This window comes from Ipomoea nil, unplaced genomic scaffold (assembly GCF_001879475.1).
Source record: "Ipomoea nil cultivar Tokyo-kokei standard unplaced genomic scaffold, Asagao_1.1 scaffold0268, whole genome shotgun sequence".
NCBI classification, from domain to species: Eukaryota; Viridiplantae; Streptophyta; class Magnoliopsida; order Solanales; family Convolvulaceae; genus Ipomoea; species Ipomoea nil.
In genome coordinates, this window is record NW_017616696.1 from 4,531,596 (window position 1) to 4,555,478 (window position 23,883).

General features: G+C 37.6%; 1 protein-coding gene and 1 long non-coding RNA gene across 2 annotated transcripts; one reads left to right on the forward strand and one right to left on the reverse strand.

Moving 5' to 3' along the window:
* Nucleotides 1–12,200: 12,200 nt before the first annotated feature.
* LOC109149422 (protein ROS1-like) lies at nucleotides 12,201–22,301 on the forward strand. Its single transcript, XM_019297190.1, has 20 exons — nucleotides 12,201–12,284; nucleotides 12,777–13,408; nucleotides 13,521–15,767; nucleotides 15,849–16,184; nucleotides 16,913–17,003; nucleotides 17,109–17,664; nucleotides 17,768–17,847; nucleotides 18,051–18,135; nucleotides 18,208–18,299; nucleotides 18,371–18,439; nucleotides 18,577–18,613; nucleotides 18,696–18,778; nucleotides 19,609–20,073; nucleotides 20,200–20,236; nucleotides 20,321–20,378; nucleotides 21,022–21,161; nucleotides 21,281–21,346; nucleotides 21,428–21,542; nucleotides 21,632–21,670; nucleotides 21,895–22,301. Exons 2-20 carry the CDS (start codon nucleotides 12,916–12,918, stop codon nucleotides 22,029–22,031), a joined length of 5,226 nt encoding a protein of 1,741 aa, XP_019152735.1. The 5' UTR covers nucleotides 12,201–12,284; nucleotides 12,777–12,915; the 3' UTR covers nucleotides 22,032–22,301.
* LOC109149439 lies at nucleotides 18,335–20,028 on the reverse strand. Its single transcript, XR_002048959.1, has 3 exons — nucleotides 19,969–20,028; nucleotides 18,883–19,019; nucleotides 18,335–18,415 (listed from the first exon to the last, which is right to left on the reverse strand). It is a non-coding gene; the product is annotated as an uncharacterized LOC109149439 (long non-coding RNA).
* Nucleotides 22,302–23,883: the final 1,582 nt, after the last annotated feature.

Below are 23,883 nucleotides of genomic sequence, written 5' to 3' on the forward strand. Positions count from 1 at the left end.
TGAAGAAGTCCTATATGTACTTGGAGAAGGCCAAGCAGCTTGAAGGGGAGAGCTTGACCGACTTCCTTGTCAAATGGAAGGCGGCGGTCGGGGAGGTTGAGCCCATGGATGATGCGACCGCCACCCACATGCTTCACATCTCCCTCCGGGCGGGTTATTTGTACCAGGACTTCATTCTCCACCCCCCGGCCACATATGAGGAGGCCCTTCGGAGGGTTACAGACTATGCCAACGCCGGCGAGGCGAATGCCGTAAAGAACTCGCAGGAGGTCGGGTCTTCGTCCCGTAAACCGACCGACCGGGCGGAACACCGATCGGGTGATGACCATCCCCGATCCCGCACCAGGCCTGGTGAGTTTACGGCCTTGAACGGATCCGCAGCGGAGGCCATGCAGTACGCTCAGTCCTGCAATCTCATCAAACTCCCCCATCCCGATCGAGACGGCCCCGACAAAAGTAAGCATTGTGCTTACCATCGATGTGCTGGGCATGACACTGAGGAGTGTACCCATTTGCGACAACTCTTGGAGGATTTGCTTAATCTGGGGAAGTTGGACAAGTGTGTGGGGAATAGAGAAGACACCAAGAGGAACACCGATCGGAGAGATCACCGGCGTTCCCATCACCGCTCCGATCGTTTTGATCGGGATGGACGCTCCGATCGGTTAGGTCAGGACCGAAGAGACGATCGTCGCGATAACCGACGGGACTCTGACCCTCCATCTAGCAGCCGACCAGCAGGAAAGCCGACCATCCACGTCATTTTTGGTGGATTGGATGATGCTTCCCGGTCGAGGGGCAACTGCCCGGTCGCCATAGTGGATTCCCGGGACACCGGGAAGAGGCAGAAGATGGAGCCCATAACCTTCACCCTCGAAGATCAACCGAGCAGCGGTGACCATGTCATGGAAGCGCTCGTGGTCACGATTGACGTTAAAGGGACGGATGTCCAGAGGGTTATGGTGGACACTGGTAGCAGTGTGAACGTCCTTTATTTGGACGTATTTGAGAAACTTGGACTTGACAGGAAGGAGCTGACTCCGGTCGGTGTACCACTGTCAGGTTTTACCGGGGCTCTTGTTTACCCCGAAGGGAAGATAATACTCCCGGTCGAGATCGGCACATCCCCAAAGTCGATCAAGACGGAGCTAGAGTTCGTTGTGGTCAACCTCCATTGCGTCCACAACATTATCTTGGGCCGACCCGCCATTATGAAGATCGGTGGGATAATTTCTATGCCCCACCTGTGCATGAAATTCCCCACCCCCAATGGGGTCGGCGTAGTCCGCGGCGACGTCCAATCCGCCCGGAAGTGTTACACCCGAGCGGTCAATAGACGTGATTCCGGTCCGTCTTCCCGGGTGAACACCATAGCCAAGGAGGAGGCTAAGGATCGGAAGGAACAACCCGAGCCTTCCGAGGAAATTGAGGAAGTTCCCCTGTCTGAGGACCGACCGGACAGGAAGATCAAAATTGGTCGGGCCCTCACCCCCGAGCTTCGAACAGAAATCTTGGCCATACTCCGGGAGTACGCCGATATCTTTGCGTGGGGGCCCGAAGACATGCCCGGGATCGATCGATCGGTAATTTGTCACAAGTTAGCCGTCGATCCTGCAGCAAAGCCGGTCGTACAAAAGACCCGGCACCTTTCTTCTGATCGCCGCGAGTTTGTCAGAGAAGAAGTCAAGAAGATGGCGGCGATCGAGCACATCCGACCGATGATCTATCCCGAGTGGGTGGCCAACATTATTCTTGTTCCGAAGCCCCGAGCTTGGAGGATGTGCATAGATTTCACCGACCTCAACAAGGCCTGTCCGCTCGACCCGTATCCTCTACCGAGTATCCATCAGATGGTCGACGAGACGGCCGGGGCCGAGTTGATGAGCTTCATGGATGCATTCAAAGGATATCATCAGATAATGATGCACCATGAAGATGAGAGCAAGACAGCCTTCGTGACCCCGGACGGGCTGTATTGCTACCGAGTGATGCCGTTCGGCCTTCGCAACGCGGGAGCGACTTATCAGAGGATGGTTAATATGCTCTTTGCCGATTTGCTAGGTCGAACGATGGAAGCTTACATTGATGATATGCTAGTCAAGATTCGGGACCGATCCGACCATACTCGGGATCTCCGGGAGTGCTTCCAGATCATGAGGAAGTACCAGCTGCGACTGAACCCGACCAAGTGCACATTTGCGGGTCAGACCGGCAAGTTCCTCGGCTACATGATGACCAAGAGGGGAATCGAACCCAACCCGGCCAAATTAAAAGCGATTATGGACATGCAACCACCTTCTACCGTTCGGGAAGTCCAGCAATTGACCGGTCGGGTTGCAGCTCTCAGCCGGTTCCTCTCTAAGTTAGCCGAGTGTGCTTTACCTTTCTTCAAGGTATTGCGAAAAGTTAATGGATTCGTCTGGGACGAAGAATGCCGAGCGGCTTTTGATGAGCTGAAGGAATATCTCATGTCACCAATCGTGCTCTCAAAGCCCGAGCTCGGAGAAGAGCTAGACGTATACCTCGCCGTCTCCGATCGTGCAGTAAGCGCAGTATTGTGCCGAACCGATCCGGAAGGGGTCCAGCGACCGGTGTACTATGTAAGCCACGCGCTACATGGTCCCGAGCTCCGGTACTCCTGGTTAGAGAAGGTCGTCTACGCCTTATACATTGCCGCGAAGAAGTTCGCTCCCTACTTCCAGGGTCGAGCAATTCGCGTGTTGACCGATCAGCCGATCGGGCCAGTCCTCCGAACTGCTTCATCATCCGGTCGCCTAGTCAAGTGGGCGTTAATGCTGACCCAGTACGCGATCGAATACCGACCGAGACCAGCCATCAAAGGTCAAGCCCTTGCTGATTTCTTGGTCGAGTGCACCGCACGGGATACCCGACCCCCTGAGGTTGCGGATCCCGAGGCTGAGTGGTGGTCGTTGGCTACCGATGGGTCGAGTAGCAAGAAAGGAGCAGGAGGAGGAGTGGTGGTCACGAGCCCGGAAGGATTCAAAGTTTATTTTGCTCTTATGTATCAGTTCCATCTGACTAACAATGAAGTCGAGTACGAAGCCTTTGTCAATGGCTTACAGTGCGCTCGGGACTTGGGGGTTGAATACATTCGAGCTCAAACAGATTCCGCGCTCGTGGTCGGGCAGGTTCTCGGAGATTATGAAGTCAATGGAGAGCGTCTACAATTATACCGAGACCTAGCCATGGAAAAGCTTGCTCAGTTCCGGGGGTATACCGTCCGGCACATACCCCGATTGGATAATGCCGATGCGGACATCTTGTCCAAATTGGCTCAAGACGCCCCGGAACACATGTCGAAGATAGCTCGGATTCTGGTGATCCCGAGACATAGCATCCATCGCCTGCCGGTCAATCCAATCCAACCGGTAGAGGACAATTGGATCACCGATCTGAAGGAGTTCCTCGAGCACGGTCGGCTCCCAGACGACCCTCAGCGTGCTCGGAAGGCCAAGCTTAGAGCCCCGACCCTCAGCAGCTATAAATACCCACTGTAGCTACAGTGTGAGGGACTTTTTGGGACGATCGATAGGTTGTTGTTAGAGAATCCCGACCGCAGTCAGTCGGCACTCAGAGCAACCAAGTAGATTGTACTTAGGGCCTTCACCGTGATCAATAAAGATATTTACTTGCTTTAATTGGCCTCATGTTTACTTAATTACTGCGTTCGTGGCAATTAGCAGTATCAATATATATATATATATATATATATATATATATATATATATATATATATATATATATATATATATATATATATATATATATATATATATATATATATATACACACACACACACTAATATTAATAATGTATACATACTAGGCGGGTTTGGCAGGCTCCCCGTCGGCCCGCCAAGCTTGCTATTTTAGAAGGGGCCAATTTTTACGAGCCATAAAATTCAAAGACTGCGCTGCCAAAACAGGCTAAGCCCATTTTGACGGCCCAAAGTATTATTAAGGGCAAATTATGCTGTGCAACCGTGTGCACCATGCATGGTGCACACGGTTGCAAAAACGGCGTCGTTTTACTTTTAAAAAAAGTCATTTTCGATTGCCGTTAGTTATGTAAACATATGTTCATAATTTTATAATTTCACATTCTGAATGTATAGTTATGAAGTTATAGATGTGTAGTTATGTATGCAATTCTGAATGTATAGTTATGAAGTTATAATTTCACATTCTGAATGTATAGTTATGAAGTTATGAATGTGTGGTTATGCAATTCTGAATGTATAGTTATGAAGTTATGGATGTGTAGTTATGCACGCAATTCTGAATGTATAGTTATGAAGTTATGTATGTGTAGTTATGCATGCAATTCTGAATGTATTGTTATAAAGTTATGGATGTGTAGTTATGCAATTCTGAATGTATAGTTATGAAGTTAATGGATGTGTATTTATGCAGTTTTGAATGTATAATTATGAAGTTATGGATATGTAGTTATGCAATTCTGAATGTATAGTTATGAAGTTATGAATGTATAGTTCAAATTATGCACAACATAACGTCGTTAACGGCAATCGAAACTGTTTTTTTTTTTTTTTTTTAAACGGACGTCAAAACGACGTCGTTTTTGCATGGTGCACACGGTTGCACAGCATAACGACTCACTATTAAGCACGAAAATCAAATTTAAAATAATTAAATATTACTAAAGAAAATAACCAATGGAAAAAGAGTTGGTTTGACCAATGAATAGTAAACATGACATGCAAAATGTGACAGATGGAATAATATTTATATTACTAATATTTAATTTGGACTTTTTGTTCCTTTTTTTTTTCAAGTTATTATGTATGGATATTTGGTATTTTGGTTAAGGACTTAAAATTTGAACAATTTGAATCTTTATGTATTGTTTAATTTTTTTAAAACTATTTTGTACTAGTTGTATTTTTGAGATAATAGGATGTTAGGCTAATTGGACATTTAAATATATAAATTTAAAAATTAATTGTATAATTTAAATAAAATATTATTTTATAGTGTACTAAAAGTGTATACAATTTTTATTTATATTTTAAAATCGGGGCGTGAAATTCTCGTTCATGAAAAATTTTCGCAGGGACGAAGATGCGGGGGGGGGGGGGGGGGGGGGGTAGGGGTGAATTCGGGGGCAGGGATAGGGACCACATTGCCATTCCTGTCAGAAATCACCATTATGTGTTTCGTACTCACCATATCGATCAATTCTAATTTTCTTAATCTTACAATTATGTTGGTTTTTAACTTCATTCTTATAAAGAATGAATTTTTCTAAGGCTTCATCTTTACTTTTCAACAAATACACATAGCAATAACATGTGCTATCATTAATAAATATGATAAAATATTTATTACCACATCTTATTTGTATCGATTTAAAATCGCACAAATTACTATTACACACAAACTTTTTTCTATAATATCTATGAAATTTTAAATCAAACAATTAAATAAAACTGTAAGGAATAATTATTTTCATCATAAATTGAATAATTAAATACCATATAAATTTTATTAAAAAAATGTAAAGAGTAACATTTTTTGAAAAGATTATTTAAAAAAAAAAAAATTAATGCTACACTTCCCCTCTTAAAAAAAAAAAATAATAAAGTATGCTTTGATGTGCTTACACTTATATTTACAAATAGCTCAATAATTATTTTGATTAATTGGTATGGTCTAACTTAGAATTTTATGAAATTAAGGGATTAAATATTATCTGATAGTGCTTTCAAAAAAAATATTATCTGATAATATTTTAGATTAATATGAAGAATTACACACCAAAAAACAAAAAAAGTAAATAGATTAAATTAAATTAGACATAATAGCAATAAATTATGAATTACTTGGACCTAATTACAACTAATTATTACAAATTAATTTCTACTTAGGTAATTCTACTTTATTAGTAAGTAACTTTTACAATATTAATAGCAAAAATGCCAAATATTAAAAATAGTAGGAAAAAGGGTCAAATAGGCCCTTTAACTTGTAATGAAAAAGTAATTAGGCCCTCAAACATTAAAAAGGTTCAATTACACCCTTAAACTCTTTAAAGTTGTACAATTAAACCTATTTACAGGTAATCGACAGGTTAGCAGGTAAAAAATAATTATATATTTATTTTATTTAATTTAATTTTTGCCCGCCGGCGACCGATCTAGAAAGAGGGCTTCGTCGCCTCTTTCCAGACTAGAAGGAGGAGGCAACGCCCGCCTCCTCCCAGACTAGAAGGAGGAGGCAAACGTCGCCTCCTTCAAGACTGGAAGGAGGCAACGTTGCCGCCTCCAGCCTCCTTCCGATCTGGAAGGAGGCGGTCGTTGCCTCCTTCCCGTCTGGAAGGAGGCGGTCGTTGCCTCCTTCCAGACTGGAAGGAGGTGACGTTGGCCTCCTCCTTCCAGTCAGGGAGGAGGCAACCGCCGTCGCCTCCTTCCAGCCTGGAAGGAGGTGACGTAGGCCACTTTCCAGAACGGTCGCCGACGACGTGTTCGTCGCCGGCGGGCAAAAATTAAATTAAATAAAATAATTTTTTTTTTACCTGTTGACCTGCTGATTACCTGTAAATAGGTCTAATTGCACAACTTTAAAGAGTTCAAGGGTGTAATTGAACATTTTTAATATTTGAGGGCCTTATTACTTTTTCATCAAAAGTTAAAGTGTCTATTTGACTATTTTTCTAAAATAGTAAGATATATAGTGCATTTTGTAACTTGTCAAAAGTAAATGAATGAGTTCACTTTTGTCAAATTACATAATGTACCAATATTTTACTATTTTTAGCATTTATCATTGCTACAATTTAGCATGAAAGATGTTCGCTAAAATAATAATAAGCTCATTTATTTATTTATTTAATAAAATAGTTTTAAGAGGAGAGATGGAAAATTTGTAGGTTAATAATCATTCCATTTTAATCCAATGTTTTATAAATTAAACTATAACTATGAATAAAATTACAAAAGTCTATTTAACATATAGCAACAACTTATTACAATTTTAAACTTAAAACTTTTAATTTTAAAATATCTCAAGATATCATAAAATAATTTTAAAATTTTCAATAATAAATATAGTAGTTTTTAAATTCTTAAGGTGGAATTTCACCACAAAGATCAAAAGTGTGAATAAAATATGAATTGTGCACTTATAGTGGAAAGTTTTATAATCGTGTACAAATAGTGAAATGTCACCAAACACGCGGTAACAAAAATCAAATTTCAAGTAAATTTGGTAAATGAAAAATATGATCCTCGAAGTCTTTGTCCAACACATTGTAAATTTAATAAAAATTTGATTTAGAAAAAACATGGACATGAAAGTTTGCGTCCAACTCACTATGAATATCAGTTAAATCTTGTGAAACAAAAAACATATATGATCATCATGGAGATAAATATGAACACAAGGCCACACAACCTCCCTCGCTCCAAGTAACAAAGGGATAGGATTGCAATTGCACTCTCGAAATGACAATTGCGGTCTTAAAAAACGCTTGAAGTAGAATAGATTAGAGCTTGAGGTCTCGTGCCCTCAGGTGGACTGAATCCGAAAGCTTGAGTGACTAGTTATGGGCCAAGGTCGTGTCACAATGCAATGGTCATGCTAGCGATGCCTTTGCGTCCATCCCATGCATGTTGTGAGGATGAGTGCATGACGAAATGAGATTTCGTTAAATTGTCAATACCGTGTGAGGTATACAAATAGGGGCGGATCCAGAAATATTCACCAGTGGAGGTGAAAGATTAAAAACTAATGAGATATTTTGAAAAAAAAAATACTTAGAGGTCGAGTCAAAAATATTGTTAATTAGGATGAAAATTAAAATACATCAAAATGAAATAAAAACAAATATTCAAAAAAAAATATTAAATATAATTAATTAGATAAAATAATTTAAATAGAAAACATATTATAAATCACTAATATCACTATTAATATTTAAAAAAATGAGATTTAAAAAACACAATGTTACAAATACAAAATTCAATTCTTTTCAATTCTTCTAAGCTAACTTATCCATTGGTTATATTTATGTAAATTTAATATTTATAAGTTAACTATATATTTATAGGGACCTATACATACAACATATATAAATGGAATGGGGGTGGGGGGGCAGCTGCCCCGACTGTCCCCATTGTGGCTCCGCCACTATATACAAAGTCACTATTATAAGTTCATAAAGTCACTAGCGCAATTTCATCACACAATTATTGAAACGATATACTGAAAAGTCAATATAATTGTAATTTAAAAGATCTTAACAAGATATTTTTAACAATATATATTTTTGAGAAAAGGTACAAATAGGCCATTGAACTATTTGTGGGTTAGCAATTAAGCCATCGAACTCGAATAAGCTCCAAATTGATCCATGAACCTGCAAAAAAAGTGCAATTAACATTTTTAACAGGTTAACAACAAGTTACTGCTGACTAGGATGCCTCGTATAATTTTTATTTTATTATTTTTATTATCCTAATCAGCATTTGACAAAAAAAAAAAAAAAAAAAAAAAAAAAAACTAAGCATTTGACCTACACATGGCATCCTAGTCAGCAGTAACTTGTTGTTAACCTGTTAAAAATGTTAATTGCACTTTTTTGCAGGTTCATGGATCAATTTGGAGCTTATTCGAGTTCGGTGGCTTAATTGCTAACCCACAAATAGTTTAATGGCCTATTTGTACCTTTTCCCTATATTTTTACATATTGATCTTATTTATATAAAAAGAAATAAAAAAAAATTATATATTTAAGTGATGATTGATTAATCGGTATCATTTTAAAGAATCTGCAGTATTATTTTTATAAATCTAATGTATTATTTTTATGAACTTGGATTCATAATTTAACATGGATCCTGGTCTATGATATTATTTGTTACAATCTAATCATGGTAGCTTGTCTATTAGTTGATATTATAGTTTTGTGAGTTAAGTAGTAAGTTAAATACAATTTTAAATATATTATAAAGTTGTTATTTTTTTCTTTAAAAAATATTATAATTGTTATTAGGTCTAAAATTTTAATTTAATAAAAATCAATAAACCTAATAATAAAAAAGGTACACGAAAAAACAACTCTAATGACTTGGCAGAAGTTACTATTGTGCTTCAAAAGTGAGATGCCCCATCTTCCGTGTTAATCGCACAGAAGAGAGAGGAACCAAAAAGATTTGGCAGTTGTAGTTGTGGTGGTGGCAGTGATGCTATTAACTAATTTTTGAATGGAGGGCCCACGAACAAAAATAATAAACAACTACTCCATCATTCCAAAACCGGAAGCTCCGGTGGCCTTCTAAAGAAAAAGGCTATATTATCCATTCGCACCCACATTTGATTCAAATACTTAAGGTACAAAATTTTAAAAATTAAATTGCAGTCTCCTTCTAAATAGAAAATGCACGCATATTAAATGGGAATCACTAATTGCGCGATTATTCAAATTTAGTTGTAATTCATTAATGTATCTGTGTTTTGTATAATTGATTTAATAGTCATTTTTATTGTAATATTTCAAAATTATATCAAACATTCAAACTATTTGTCTAATTATTGCGTCTAATCAACCAAACATGTTTTTTTGTTAACTTAGTCCGCATTGGCAGCTCAGTTGGTCACAAGGTTGAAGTTTGAAAACAATAACCTGAGGTTGAGTCTCACTAGCAATAGTGAGGGAACAACCTCACAAACTGATAGGGCTCCTTGTGCGCAGTAAGCAAAGGTCTAATCTCTGTGTTTAGCTGAGTTACCATTATTTACATCTTAGATGTTATGTCAGGCCTTTGGAATTCAACCTTTTGGGAACAACAACAATGTTTTTGTTAACTTAATTCGGTGAGACCATTAATGTAATCGTATCAATCTTCTTGTCTAATTAATATCGATCTTCTCGCCTTTCGATGACAAGTTTACTTAAAATTCGCGTACGTTTAAAAGTTATGCGGTGTTGCTTCGCTGGCTACTTTCATTGTATGGCTTTAAAATTACATTAATGAAAAATACTACATGTACTCTCATTCTCTACTCTCACACTTAAAATTTTGATATAAGCTGAGTTACCATGATTTACATCCTCTCATATGCTATTCGGGCCCTTGGGTTGGAGATTCAACTTTTTGGGAACAACGACAATGTTTTTGTTAACTTAATTCGGTGAGACCATTAATGTAATTGTATCAATCTTCTCGCCTTTCGATGACAAGTTTACTTAAAATTCGCGTACGTTTAAAAGTTATGCGGTGTTGCTTCGCTGGCTACTTTCATTGTATGGCTTTAAAATTACATTAATGAAAAATACTACATGTACTCTCATTCTCTACTCTCACACTTAAAATTTTGATATAAGTTGAGTTACCATGATTTACATCCTCTCATATGCTATGTCGAGCCCTTGGGTTGGAGATTCAACTTTTTGGGAACAACGACAATGTTTTTGTTAACTTAATTCGGTGAGACGTAATTGTATCAATCTTCTCGCCTTTCGATGACAAGTTTACTTAAAATTCGCGTACGTTTAAAAGTTATGCGGTGTTGCTTCGCTGGCTACTTTCATTGTATGGCTTTAAAATTACATTAATGAAAAATACTACATGTACTCCCATTCTCTACTCTCACACTTAAAATTTTGATATAAGCTGAGTTACCATGATTTACATCCTCTCATATGCTATGTCGGGCCCTTGGGTTGGAGATTCAACTTTTTGGGAACAACGACAATGTTTTTGTTAACTTAATTCGGTGAGACCATTAATGTAATTGTATCAATCTTCTCGCCTTTCGATGACAAGTTTACTTCAAATTCGTGTACATTTTTACGTTATGCGGTGTTGCTTCGCTAGCTACTTTCATTGTATGGCTTTAAAATTACATTAATGAAAAATACTATATGTACTCCCATTCTCTACTCCCATCTTTTACTTCCACCCTTAAAATTTTGATATAAGCTGAGTTACCATGATTTACATCCTCTCAGATGCTATGTCGGGCCCTTGGGGAGATTCAACCTTTTGGGAACAACAATAATGTTTTTGTTAACTTAATTCGGTGAACAACAATAATGTTTTTGTTAACTTAATTCGGTGAGACCATTAATGTAATTGTATCAATCTTCTCGCCTTTCGATGACAAGTTTACTTAAAATTCGCGTACGTTATACGTTATGCGTTGTTGCTTCGCTAACTACTTTCATTGTATGGCTTTAAAATTACATTAATGGAAAATATTATATGTACTCCCATCTTTTACTCCCACACTTAAAATTTTAATATAAAACTGAGTTACCATGATTTACATCATCTCAGATGCTATGTCAGGCCCTTGGGGTTGAAGATTCAACCTTTTAGGAACAACAACAATGTTTTTGTTAACTTAATTCAGTGAGACCATTAATGTAATCGTATCAATCTTCTCGCCTTTCGATGACAAGTTTACTTAAAATTCGCGTACGTTATACGTTATGCGTTGACGCGTTGTTGCTTCGCTGACTACTTTCATTGTATGGCTTTAAAATTACATTAATGGAAAATATTATATGTACTCTCATTCTCTACTTTCATATTTTACTCTCACTTAAAATTTTGATTTAAACACATTTACAAAGGTCCACATGAAGAAAATAACCTATCAATACCTGCCACATCAGAGAGTAAATTTGAGGGAGTAAGATTTGGAAGCCCCTCTTACACTAATGATCAATCCTCCCACCCAACTATTCCATCTCATTAGCCAAACATCAACTTAAGAGGGGAAGTTTAGCTGTAATTGAGCAATATGTGTGCATCATGCAAAACTGTTTCACAAGTTCCTTTTATTGTAAAATTTAGAAAATTATATTAATACCCAAACTCTAGTTAGTTCTTACACACCAAATGAAATAAATTATTATTATTATTATTGTTATTATTATTATTATTATTATTATTATTATTATTATTATTATTATTATTATTATTATTATATTATATTATATGTGTTTACCGGTAAAACAAGTAACCAGTTGAGTGAGCTTCCAACCAGTCTAAGTAATATAAAAGCCTGCTATTTCGGTTTGGTTTTTTTCATACCCTCTCTCTCTCTCTCTCTCTCTCTCTCTCCCTCTTTCTCTCTCTCTCTCTCTCTCTCTCTCTCTCTCTCTCTCTCTCTCTCTCTCTCTCTGTCCTAGAATAGAACACTCTCAGCCTCTGTCACACTGCTTTACTTCACAAGTTGCTCTCCCTGAGCGGCTGAGATCACCGGTAATTCTCCAGCAATGGCTCATTTCTCAGGTGAGAAATACTCACTCTGGTTTTGCTCTGCTAAATTTAGTAAATAATTCATACAGATAATGCTTTTCTGTGCTTTTTTTTTTCCTTTTGGGAAAAAAAAAAAAATTGCATGGTAGGATAAACGGTGGGGATCAATTTGTGTTATTTCTGTGTTTCTATAACCTGTGTATTCATTCCTCATTACATATAATTTTCTACTACCCAATTAGCAAAAGAATTTTTGACAAAACCATCAATTGAGTTGGTGAATTTCAGTTATCAACCACCATTTGCAAATGAGGGGTTGTGTTTGAGAGATCAGGTGGTGTATAGAATCACTTCATCTGATGATATCTCAGGTTAATTTGGAATCGGTGTACTAAGAATTCTGGGCTAGAAATAAATTCTAGTATCTGTTTTTATCACTAATTTATTATCCCAAGATGATAATTCTAATCATTATTATTATTTGTTATTTATTTTTTATTTATTTATTTTTATTGTTTTTATCAGGAGATTTTATGAAATGAATGTTTAGCTAGTTACAAATTTGGGAGTGTCCGGAGAAAAAATTACTGGAATAATAAACAGGGGCAGAAGGAATAAAGAACAGGTTTCTACCTGTGTTCACATCTGAGGATTGAGTTGAGAAATGGATTCCAAAATTTCCATTCCGGAAGTGAAAGATTTCCCTAAAGAGAAAACTTGGATTCCATCCACCCCAGCAAAGCCCAGTTTTCTGATCTGCGAAAGTGGTCAGGGAAATCAACTAGCTCAGGAGGCCTCATTAGAGTTGCAAAGTGTTTCTCAAGAATGCTCTGTGAGCGAAATGGGGCAGTTAAAATCAAGAGGACTCTTGCAATCGAACGAGGATCACAGCTTAACTGGGGATTGCGTGAAGAATGTACTTACAGACGGGGGCTTTGACAAGAGCGAAGCAGCAGCTCCTGCAAATGCAAATTCCCAAACGCATGCAGAAGCTATGAATGTGCGTGACATATTGTGTACGGGTGACACAGAAAAATTGAGCAACATGAAGTTTGTGGATATCTTGGCACTTGCGGATGCTGCAGGTGGCACTGGTGCGGCTGGAAATGCAGCTGCTAAGGAAGCTTTCAATGCCCTCTGCTTTTCAAAGATGTCAGGTATCAATTTGAGCATTATCTTCCAACTAATATAGTGTAATATATTTGCTTATTTTTCTCACAACAATATTTCCCTCGAACTAAAAAAATGAAAATTAAATGCATTGTGCAGGTGGAAGCTCAATTTGCTCAAGTATCCCTTTCAATCAGAATCCCCCTCCTGGAATTGTAGATGTGACCTCAAGCAGTAATAGCTCATCCCCATTTACACCCAGGACTCCGGATCAGACCAAGACAAAAGATGGAGGACAAGTTTCTGATGAACTAAATCTAAACAATAATGATAGACAGATACTAATACCAAGAGATGCTCAGGAAAATAGCGAGGAGAACAAGCTCGAAAAGAAAGAGGTGTCGGAGCTGGTGAAGGAGCCAGAGAACCACAAGCCTGACTATGGGGACAGCCCAGGTAGTAAACTGAATAAGACACCACAGCAGAAACCAAGAAGAAAGAAGCACAGGCCAAGGGTTGTCATAGAAGGCAAACCTAATAGGACATATAAACCAAGAACCCCGAAGAATTCTGGCGTAGAGGAGACTCAGACTGTAAAGAGGAAGTATGTCCGAAGAAAAGAAGTGAACAATCCTGCCGCTGCTCCATCTGATGATGGTTCAAATGTCATAAATTCTGAGACAAAGCCTCCTAGTTCAAATGAAACCCCTACAAGCAAGAGGAAGTGTGTCCGCAGAAGAGGAGGTAAAAAGCCTGCAGTTACTCCGTCAGACATGGATTCAAATGCTCTAGATCCTGAGACAAAGTCTCCTGATTCGAATGAAACCCCAAAATGCAAGAGGAAGAATGTCCGGAGAAAAGGAGTCAACCATTCTGCAGGCACTCCTTCAGATGAGGGTTCAAATGCTATAGATTCTGAGACAAAGTCTCCTGGTTCAAATGAAACCCCAAAATGCAGGAGGAAGTGTGTCCGGAGAAAAGGAGTCAACAATTCTGCAGGCACTCCTTCAGATGAGGGTTCAAATGCTATAGATTCTGAGACAAAGTCTCCTGGTTCAAATGAAACCCCAAAATGCAAGAGGAAGTGTGTCCGCAGAAAAGGAGTCAGCAATTCTTCTGGCACTCCATCAGATGAGGGTTCAAATGCTATAGATCCCGAGACAAAGTCTCCTGGTTCAAATGAAACACCAAAAAGCAAAAGGAAGAATATCCTGAGGAAAGTAGTCAACAAATTTGCAGGCACTCCATCAGATGAGGGTTCAAATGTTACAGATCCTGAGACAAAATCCAATAGCTCAAATGAAACCCCAACAGGCAAGAGAAAGTATGTTCAAAGAAATCAAGTCAATAAGTCACCAATTGATCAGACTGAAAAGGGAAGCTGTGGAACTATTGAGCCAAAAACAGTTTCTCATCCTAGAAGATCCTGCAGGAGACATCTAAAATTTCAATTTGAGGAGCTAGTCACAGATGATAATTCCACTCAGCCATCTTCAAACATCGATGACCCAGATGTGCAAAAATTCTGCAAACAAGACCAATCAATGCCAACCATACAGCTTGGACAACACAGAGAAGCAAATGAAGAACTGCATGAACTGAGAACTGCTTATTCACAGCCAGAAAGACATACTCCTGAGCCTTCAACTCCTAGCAAGACTGACTCAACATATGACAACAAATCAATGGATTGGAACACCAGTGGGGAATGTAAGATCCTTCTCTCAAATGGAACTCATGATAAAGAGAAAAACCTTCCAGATATGACAGAGTATACTGAAGCTCAACATGCAACACAGAATGCAAACAGTTTCAACTGTAGCAGCAGTGCATTATTGACCGAGGAAATGCAAGTAAGAGTCTCCAAAATACAGCAATCATGCTTAGCCAAAGAAGTTTTACTTTTTAGCAAAATTGATGGGGAAATTCGATACGATTCTTTGCAAGCATACCCAGCAATTCTTCCATTAGAAAGAAATGACATAGACAGAACCAGTGAGATACATTTTCCTATACTTAGCAAAAAGGGAACTGAGAAGGAACACAAAACAATATCTTCTCAATGTGATGCTAGAGGCGTCATCACAAGCAATGTCACAAGTAAATCAGCACAGAACCTTCAGCAATTGAAATATCTTCCAACATCTGTTGACTCAGGGAGGTTGAAAAGGAAAAGGTCAGCAGGCCTCCCTCAAGTACATGACTTAGCATTGATGCATGTGAGAGAAGTAACATCTGGATTTGGACAGACATTCTCACTCCCACACCATAGTGACCATACATCAAATAAAGCTCTGGCAACTGACACTTCCCCAAAAATAACAAAAAAGAAAGCAAGGAACAAAGTCAATGGTGCAGAGGCCCCAAATATATATGCTCAACATCAATCCATTAGTACTGCAAATGGTATGTAAAGCACACAGTATCATTTTTTAGATAAAGAACTATTTGTGTTTTGCTTACTTTGTCAGGCAACACCATGTGCAGGTCTCAATATAAATGCAGTTGATGAAATTGACCAAATTGTAGAACAGTTCAATCATCTCAATATAAATGCAGAAAGCAATGCCATGGTTCTTCATCAACTAGATGGAACTATTGTGCCTTTTGAAGGTGCATTTGGTCAGATTAGAAAACGTCAACCAAGGGCTAAAGTTGAACTTGATGATGAGACAACTAGAGTTTGGATGCTTCTGATGCAAGATATAAATAGTGAAGGCATACATAGAACAGATGAGACAAAGGCAAAATGGTGGGAAGGAGAGCGACAAGTGTTTCATGGAAGAGTAGAATCATTTATTGCACGTATGCGTCTTGTCCAGGGTAATGATTCAAACTTCAACATCCCCAGAGGCCATCTAGATTAAGTGATTTTAAATGCCATTGGGCTATAAATCCCCTTAAATAGAACCTAATCATGGAATTCTGTCAAGTTAAAAGCAGTATTCTACTCCCTCTATCCCATTTTATTTATCCTACTTCCCTTTTTAGTATGTTCCAAAATAATGTCCATTTTACTATTTAAACATTACTAACTTTTTACCTTTTTCTAATTTACTCATTATGCCTTTTAAATTTTTAGAATGATTTAACAAGGGGGTCCAATTTGATTTAGACTTACAAACACAATAATAAAGGTGCAAACTTGGAAAGTATATTACATGTCATTTGTTTCTTTAAACCCATGCCAAACACAACTACCACTTATATTTTGGGACTATGGGAGTATAATATTTTGAACATTATGAAATAATCCCCCCAAAAAAGAGTCATAAACTAGGACCAAAGGAGCACAATAGATTTTGAAGAGCTTAAACTGAACTTCTGTTCATAGATTCATTTTCTACTTTAGACACAAAATACAATGCTATTTAAAAGTGTGTATGTTTTAGAGTTTTCATCAGCTTGTTTTCCATTTACTTTATAGACCTTTGATATTTCACCTTTGTTACTAGAGTACGGGATAACATTGGAGACAAAATAACAGCTCATGTCTGATACTCCATTTAAGATTTAAAACTAATATTTCCCTATTGTTTTCGATGGGACAGGAGACAGGCGCTTTTCTCCTTGGAAAGGATCAGTTGTAGACTCTGTAGTGGGAGTTTTTCTTACTCAAAATGTTTCAGATCACCTCTCAAGGTCTGCTAACTTCTTGCTTTTATAATTTTGACTTTTATTTTCTAAGCCTTCTCATAGTAAATAAAAACTACTAGTTGCAATATAGAAATTGACCAACTATCACAGTTCTGCTTTCATGGCACTTGCTGCAAAATTTCCACTCAAGTCAAGTAGAAGTGCAAAGCTGGACGAAGGGAGAACAAGTATAATTATTGAAGAGCCGGAAAGTTATCAAATTGAAGATTCAGGAATCAACGTTGAGCCACAGATTGATATTGAAGAAAGAAACTTTAACCTGAAGGTAGAACAAGATGGCCCTGTGACTTTGGAAATTCAAGATATCACAGAGCAACCCAGCATATCTGTTGATTCACTTAAATCTGACCATGGGTCTATGGAGTCAAATTTAGATGGCCAAAACAATCAGTTAGGTAACATAGTTGATAGAACAAGCACCAATCCCTCTAATGCGAAAAGGAGAAGACCTGGGAAAGGGAAACAGAATGAAGTTCATTGGGAGAGTTTAAGACAGCAGGCACAGGCTAATGGTAAGAAAAGAGAGAGAACAGTGAACACAATGGACACTGTGGACTGGGAAGCAGTAAGGCTTGCAGATGTTGGCGAGGTTGCTGAAAGCATCAAAGAAAGGGGAATGCACAACGTGCTAGCAGAGAGAATAAAGGTACATCCATAAATTGTAAATCTGCAGCTTTTTTCCAATAATGCAAGGACAAAAATTCATGTTTCCATATATTAGTGAATTAACAATGCTAAAAATTTTGCAGAATTTCCTTAATCGTCTTGTTAGAGAACATGGAAGTATTGATCTAGAATGGCTAAGAGATATTCCACCAGACAAAGCAAAGTAAGATTGCACTGTTTTCAAGATAAGCATGAACTCCACAGAAACACACACACACATATATATATGTGTGTGTGTGTGTGTGTGTGTGCGCGTGCATGCGCGTGTGTGTGTGCGCGTGCATGCGCGTGTGTGTGTGCGCAACGCGTGTGTGTGTTTGAATTCACAAGTATCTTAGAAACTTTGGTGCATTTATATCTTTACAGAGAGTATCTATTGAGTTTCAAGGGGTTGGGTCTGAAGAGTGTGGAGTGTGTGCGACTTTTGACACTTCATCATCTGGCTTTCCCAGTAAGTTTCAATCAGTGATAGTATATGAATTATTATGATGGAAATTTACTCACATATAAATTTTATGATAAGGTTGACACAAATGTTGGGCGTATTGCTGTGAGACTTGGCTGGGTGCCTCTGCAGCCATTGCCCGAGTCACTACAACTGCATCTTCTAGAGATGTAAGCATTTTACCACTGCAGAACTTCCTGTTTTGTGGGCAGTGAAAACTGAGATTGTCCTAACTATACAGGTACCCGATATTGGAATCCATTCAGAAATATCTTTGGCCACGGCTCTGCAAGCTTGATCAAGAAACTTTGTAAGTACAGCTTAAATATATTCACCAATATAGAATTTATCATGTTACTGCACCACCTATGCTTTGAGAGTAAATGAAGAAATCTGTCTTTCAATTATGTAATGAAGCAACTGATTTAAGATTCTACCAAATTACAGATATGAGCTTCATTACCATATGATAACCTTTGGAAAGGTATGTCAATGATATAGATGACATCTAGTGCCAAATAATATTTCAATGAAATGCTAACACCAATCACTTCCAATGTTGTTAGGTCTTTTGTACAAAAAGCAAACCAAATTGTAATGCATGTCCATTGAGAGGAGAATGCAGACATTTTGCAAGTGCATTTGCAAGGTTGGTACATTATTATTTGTGCTTTCTTGGACCTAAATTTTCTGTTTCATCTTTCATTATTCAGATTATTGTTTATACACCAAGGCTGTAGTCATGTAGTGTACCTGCAAATTAAAAGTTTTTATTCCATGGTTGGGGGCATGTTGAAGGAAACTATCTGATAAATACTCTCTGCAAATATCCATATGTGCTGACCCATACAAGCTTGTTTTTCCCATAAGGGAAGCCAGTGTAGATTCTCCTAAACACATAAAAATACAAAGTAGTTGAACATGAGCATACCATTTCAGTGGAAAAACATCAAAACAAAAAATAAATAAATAATCTAACCTGTTTACTTATAGAAAATGTTTTTCATGTTTTCACTTTCTATAGGAAAACTAAAATATATGTTTAACTTCAATTATTTTCCAATTTATAAAGTGTGAAATTATTTGAAAATCAATCACTTTCTTCATATAAATGCACCACTGCTAGTGGTGGGTAGTAATGGCAGTAGTGGTGATGAAGGTATGTAGGTAGGTTTGTGATGGAGATAGGAAGGTAGTGATGAAGGGATAAGTAGATGGGTGGGAGGTAGGCATGGGGGTGGGGGTTAGTAGATGGTGGTGATCCTGAGTGATGGCTCATGTATGTTTCTGCATTTGGAAATTTTGGAACACATTTATAACATTTTCAAAATTCCTGTATCTTGAAAAACAGTGTTTTTCTTTTCTTTTTACTAAATTAGAAAACAGTTCACATTGAATAGAAAACTTTGTTTTCCAAATTGGAGAATTCTCCTGTTACTACAAAAGCATGCATAAAATACTTTTTTTATTTTTTTGCAGCGCAAGGCTTACACTTCCAGCACCAGAGGAAAAAGGCATTGTAAGCATAATGGAAAGCAGAGCAGCTGAACACAACCCAATATGTGCCTCCAATCCATTGCAGCTGCCCTTACCTCAGACTGCCGAAGAATCAGAAGCACAGTCTGGTGGCAGCTACTCTCAACCTATTATTGAAGAGCCAGCAACACCCGAGCCAATTGTCGAAGAGCCTACCACACCAGAGGTAGAGAAACTACCACTAGAAATAGATATTGAAGATACTTATGGTGATGATCCTGATGAAATTCCGAAGATTGACCTCAATATGACACAGTTCGTTCAAAATTTGAAAATGTTTGTGGAAAACAATATGGAACTTACTCAAGCTGAAATGTCAAAGGCTCTGATTACTTTAACTCCACAAGCTGCATCCATTCCCACACCTAAACTCAAACATATTAGTCGGCTCAAAACAGAACATTATGTGTAAGTACAGCCTACAAAAACGTATTTATAAAAACTAATATAAGTTTTCCTCTTATACACAGTGGAACAGTGGCAGTGGCTTGTGAAATTAATAATGCTTACTTAACTTATTTCCCCATTTTACAGCTATGAGCTCCCAGACTCTCATCCTCTTCTGAAAGAGGTCAGTGATTGCATTTGCTTATTTATGTTGTCTGTTGTAAGTGTACTATAACTAATATCTTCTAATAATTATAATTCTTTGCAGTTGGACAAAAGAGAACCAGATGATCCATGTTCCTACCTTCTAGCAATATGGACACCTGGTAATGAAACAAAACTTTGATTCATTGATACACAATAGACCATAAATCTCATAATGTGTCAATGCACAGCATTCCATCCTCAGTCACTGTAATTTGTAGGTATTGCAAATTGTTGAAATATCTGAGTATATTTTAGTGTAAAGAAAGCAAACCCCAGATGTCCAAGGGCTTATACCCTGGATGCTGATGTCCATGGTTAGAATTTCATGAACCAGGTATGGAATGTTGGGACTAAGGGAATGACTATAGCATCTAAGCTCAGAATATGGCATATGCAGCCCGAAAGCAGGGAAAACTATGAGAGATAGAGAAGTTGTAGGTTGCAAATTGATTCTTGAAGAGGCTTCAACATTTTATTTTATTTTATTTTTTTAGAGAAAAAAGCATGTGTTTATAACAGAAGTATAGCAGACCTATGCATGCCACAGTTACAAGGAGTAATTTCATGATAGTAGTAGGAACTAGGTGAAAAGGGGGTATATGAAACTCCCTTGGTTGGAAGTTAAGAAAACATGCTAGCGCAGGGGATTAAAATTGAACTAGCATTATATTAAAAACAACTAAATTGAGAAATAGATATCCAGGATAAAGGCTTAGCTCAGCTTGCTCAGCTGAGTTTAACATGCAATGGCATACATGTCAGGTGAAACTGCAAATTCTGTTCAGCCACCAGAAAGACACTGCAGCTCCCAAGAATCTGGGGAACTATGCAACAAGGAAACATGTTTTGCATGCAATTGTATACAAGAAGCTCATTCCCAGACTGTTCGAGGGACACTTCTGGTAATAATGAGTATAGAACTATTAGTGATAATGCTCTTAGATAAATCCAGCCAATAGATGAAAGACAAATATAAACAATCTTCTTTGGACCAATCATCTAATAAGATTGTTGTAAATAGATACCATGCCGAACAGCTATGAGAGGAAGCTTTCCTTTGAATGGTACATACTTTCAGGTTAACGAGGTAAAATACTTCCACTCTAAGCTTTTATTAGTCCCATTGTGACAATGATGAGGTTCTAAAAGTAGAAAAAATATTTCCCAGGTATTTGCTGATCACGAGTCCAGTCTCAAGCCAATTGATGTTCCAAGGGATTGGTTGTGGAATTTGCCTCGAAAAACTGTTTTCTTTGGAACCTCAATACCAACAATATTCAAAGGTGAAATGACTGATAAACTAGTGTGCCCTAATTTATTTAAACAGTTTTGAGAATAAATGATTTTGATGTGTTTTTTCTCTCTACATTAGGCCTATCAACAAAAGAAATCCAATACTGCTTCAGGGAAGGTATGTGAAGATGTCAAATTCCAAACTTTAATAGTCCAAATCCAAGTAATTTTACTTAAAACTTCCTAATGATTGAAGTCAACTGAACATCCATGTATCTAGTGAGAGTATAATCCCAGGCTCCCAGCATAAATCTGTTACAAACTTGCATATCTACACATACTATTTTCAGCATATTTATCCCTTTCACTTTTTACTAACTAGTTATCCAATGCATTTATCAGGGTATGTTTGTGTTAGAGGATTCGACCAGAAGGCACGAGCACCTCGACCACTGATTGCTAGGTTGCACTTCCCAGCAAGCAAGCTGGCTAAGACTAAAGGAAAGGCAGATGAGACTGGGCATGAACATAGCCACTGATACAGCAATACTTGCACAAGTTCAGAACAGAGTGGCTTGCCATTTGAAATAACTATGCTGGCTGGCTGAAATAGGCATTTGGTTTAGTTATACATGTGTTTCAGAACTCTAGAATGAAGATGATATTCAGAAAGAAAAAAAAAATCCCATTTAGCTAGAAAAATCACCAAAAGTTACAATTAGTGGTTAGTATTTAATTTCAGGACATGTAATCGAGTTGCATTGTAGCCATTTCAATAACTTTCTTTGAATGCTTACATATTTTCGAGCGAAATTGGGATATTAAGGGTGCAGGTACAGGATTCATGTGCAAATATCAATTTATTGTCATAGTTTCTTCGAGAAATACTATCAAACAGATTGCAGATACATACGAAGATACGAGTATGCACATATTCGTACCTGAATATTTTTGTTAGGAAGTAAAACCCTCCAAGCTTTGCTCGCTTCTCACATGGATGTGTGCGGGGGTGAACGAAGGGTGGAGGACGTTGAGATCCGTGTAATTGGAACATTTTGCCGCCAAACTCGTTTTAGAGTTCGCTAACTTTTTGGGGGCTTAGGGCATCACAATAGTAGTTTTTGTTAGGTTTTTGAGAAATGAAATTTAAATGTAGGAGAGAATGTGAGGAGAGTGAAAAATAAAAGTCTATCAGTTTTTCAGATTGTTGGGCCCACACTCACCCACCAACATTTAAGAACTTCGCACAACCGCACAGCACTCGCGTGCTGCGCAACAAAGCGCCCAGTCGGACGTGTCTATCTATTGTTTTTTTTATCAGCTCTGCTTTTCTTTTTTACTTCTTCTCTTCCCATCTTTTCTCTCCTAGTAAGCACCTTAAAAAACACAAAAAAAAAAAAAAAAAAAAAAAAAAAAAAAAAAACTAAAAAAACTTTACTATTGAGGATGCCCTTAAACATTGTTCCAGATGCGTGTTACCAATAATTATATCGTGGTTAATGGTGTATATAACAAGCACTCAGATATTATTATCTTTTGAGTGATGAGATAAATTTATTTTAAACCAAAAAGATTAATAGGCCACTCAAAATATTATTATTTAAAAAAATATTATGGGGGTGTTTGGTAAATAGAGGTTAGCTAGTTGATTGGCTTAGTGGGTTTGACTAGTTAAGTAGTTGATAGCATTAGCTGATTGTAAAGAACTGTTTGGTAAATTAGTTGATTATATGCAAAATTACTTTATCAAAAAGCTAATAGAAAAAAAAAATGTTTTAAACAGCTTTAGAATTTTAGCATTTTGGAGCAATAAAATGTTACAAAAAGCTAATTAATCAAACACTCATATTGATTGTTTAACCAATTCAAAAAGTTAATAATGGTCAAATAAGCCAAAATTGACCGATAAGCTAACTATGTTACCAAACATGGCATTTAACTTAATTTTTTTTTCAAATAAAATTAATGTATAAAAATATATCATTAAGAATTCGTTTAGGAACTCATAAAATGACTTCCGAAAATTATTTTCTCGATTTTCATGTGTTTAGGTATTCAAGAAAAATGAAGTCCAAAGAAAATATTCATTATGGTCAACAAAAAAATTATCCAAATTGACATAAAAATGTCTTCCTATATTTTTTTATCAAAAGACATTTTTCACATTCTTTATTTTATCGTCTCTGTCTTCTCTCTCATTCCTCTTCAAGCTAGTCTCCCAATTATTATTAATAGAGTTAATACCCAAAATCGTCCTCGACTATAGTGGTTTTTCTCAATTTCGTCCTAAACGACTTTGGTGACCTAATATCGTCCCAGACTTTTATGTTTCGCTCAATTTAGTCCCAGACTTTTGTGTTTTTGCTCAATTTAGTCCCCCATTTGTTATTC

Coding starts and splice junctions, on each gene's coding strand:
- LOC109149422 (XM_019297190.1), top strand. CDS start 12,916: ATGGATTCCAAAATTTCCATTCCGGAAGTGAAAGATTTCCCTAAAGAG. Junction 16,185..16,912: donor ACGTATGCGTCTTGTCCAGG/GTAATGATTCAA, acceptor TCGATGGGACAG/GAGACAGGCGCTTTTCTCCT. Junction 20,074..20,199: donor CTCAAAACAGAACATTATGT/GTAAGTACAGCC, acceptor CCCATTTTACAG/CTATGAGCTCCCAGACTCTC.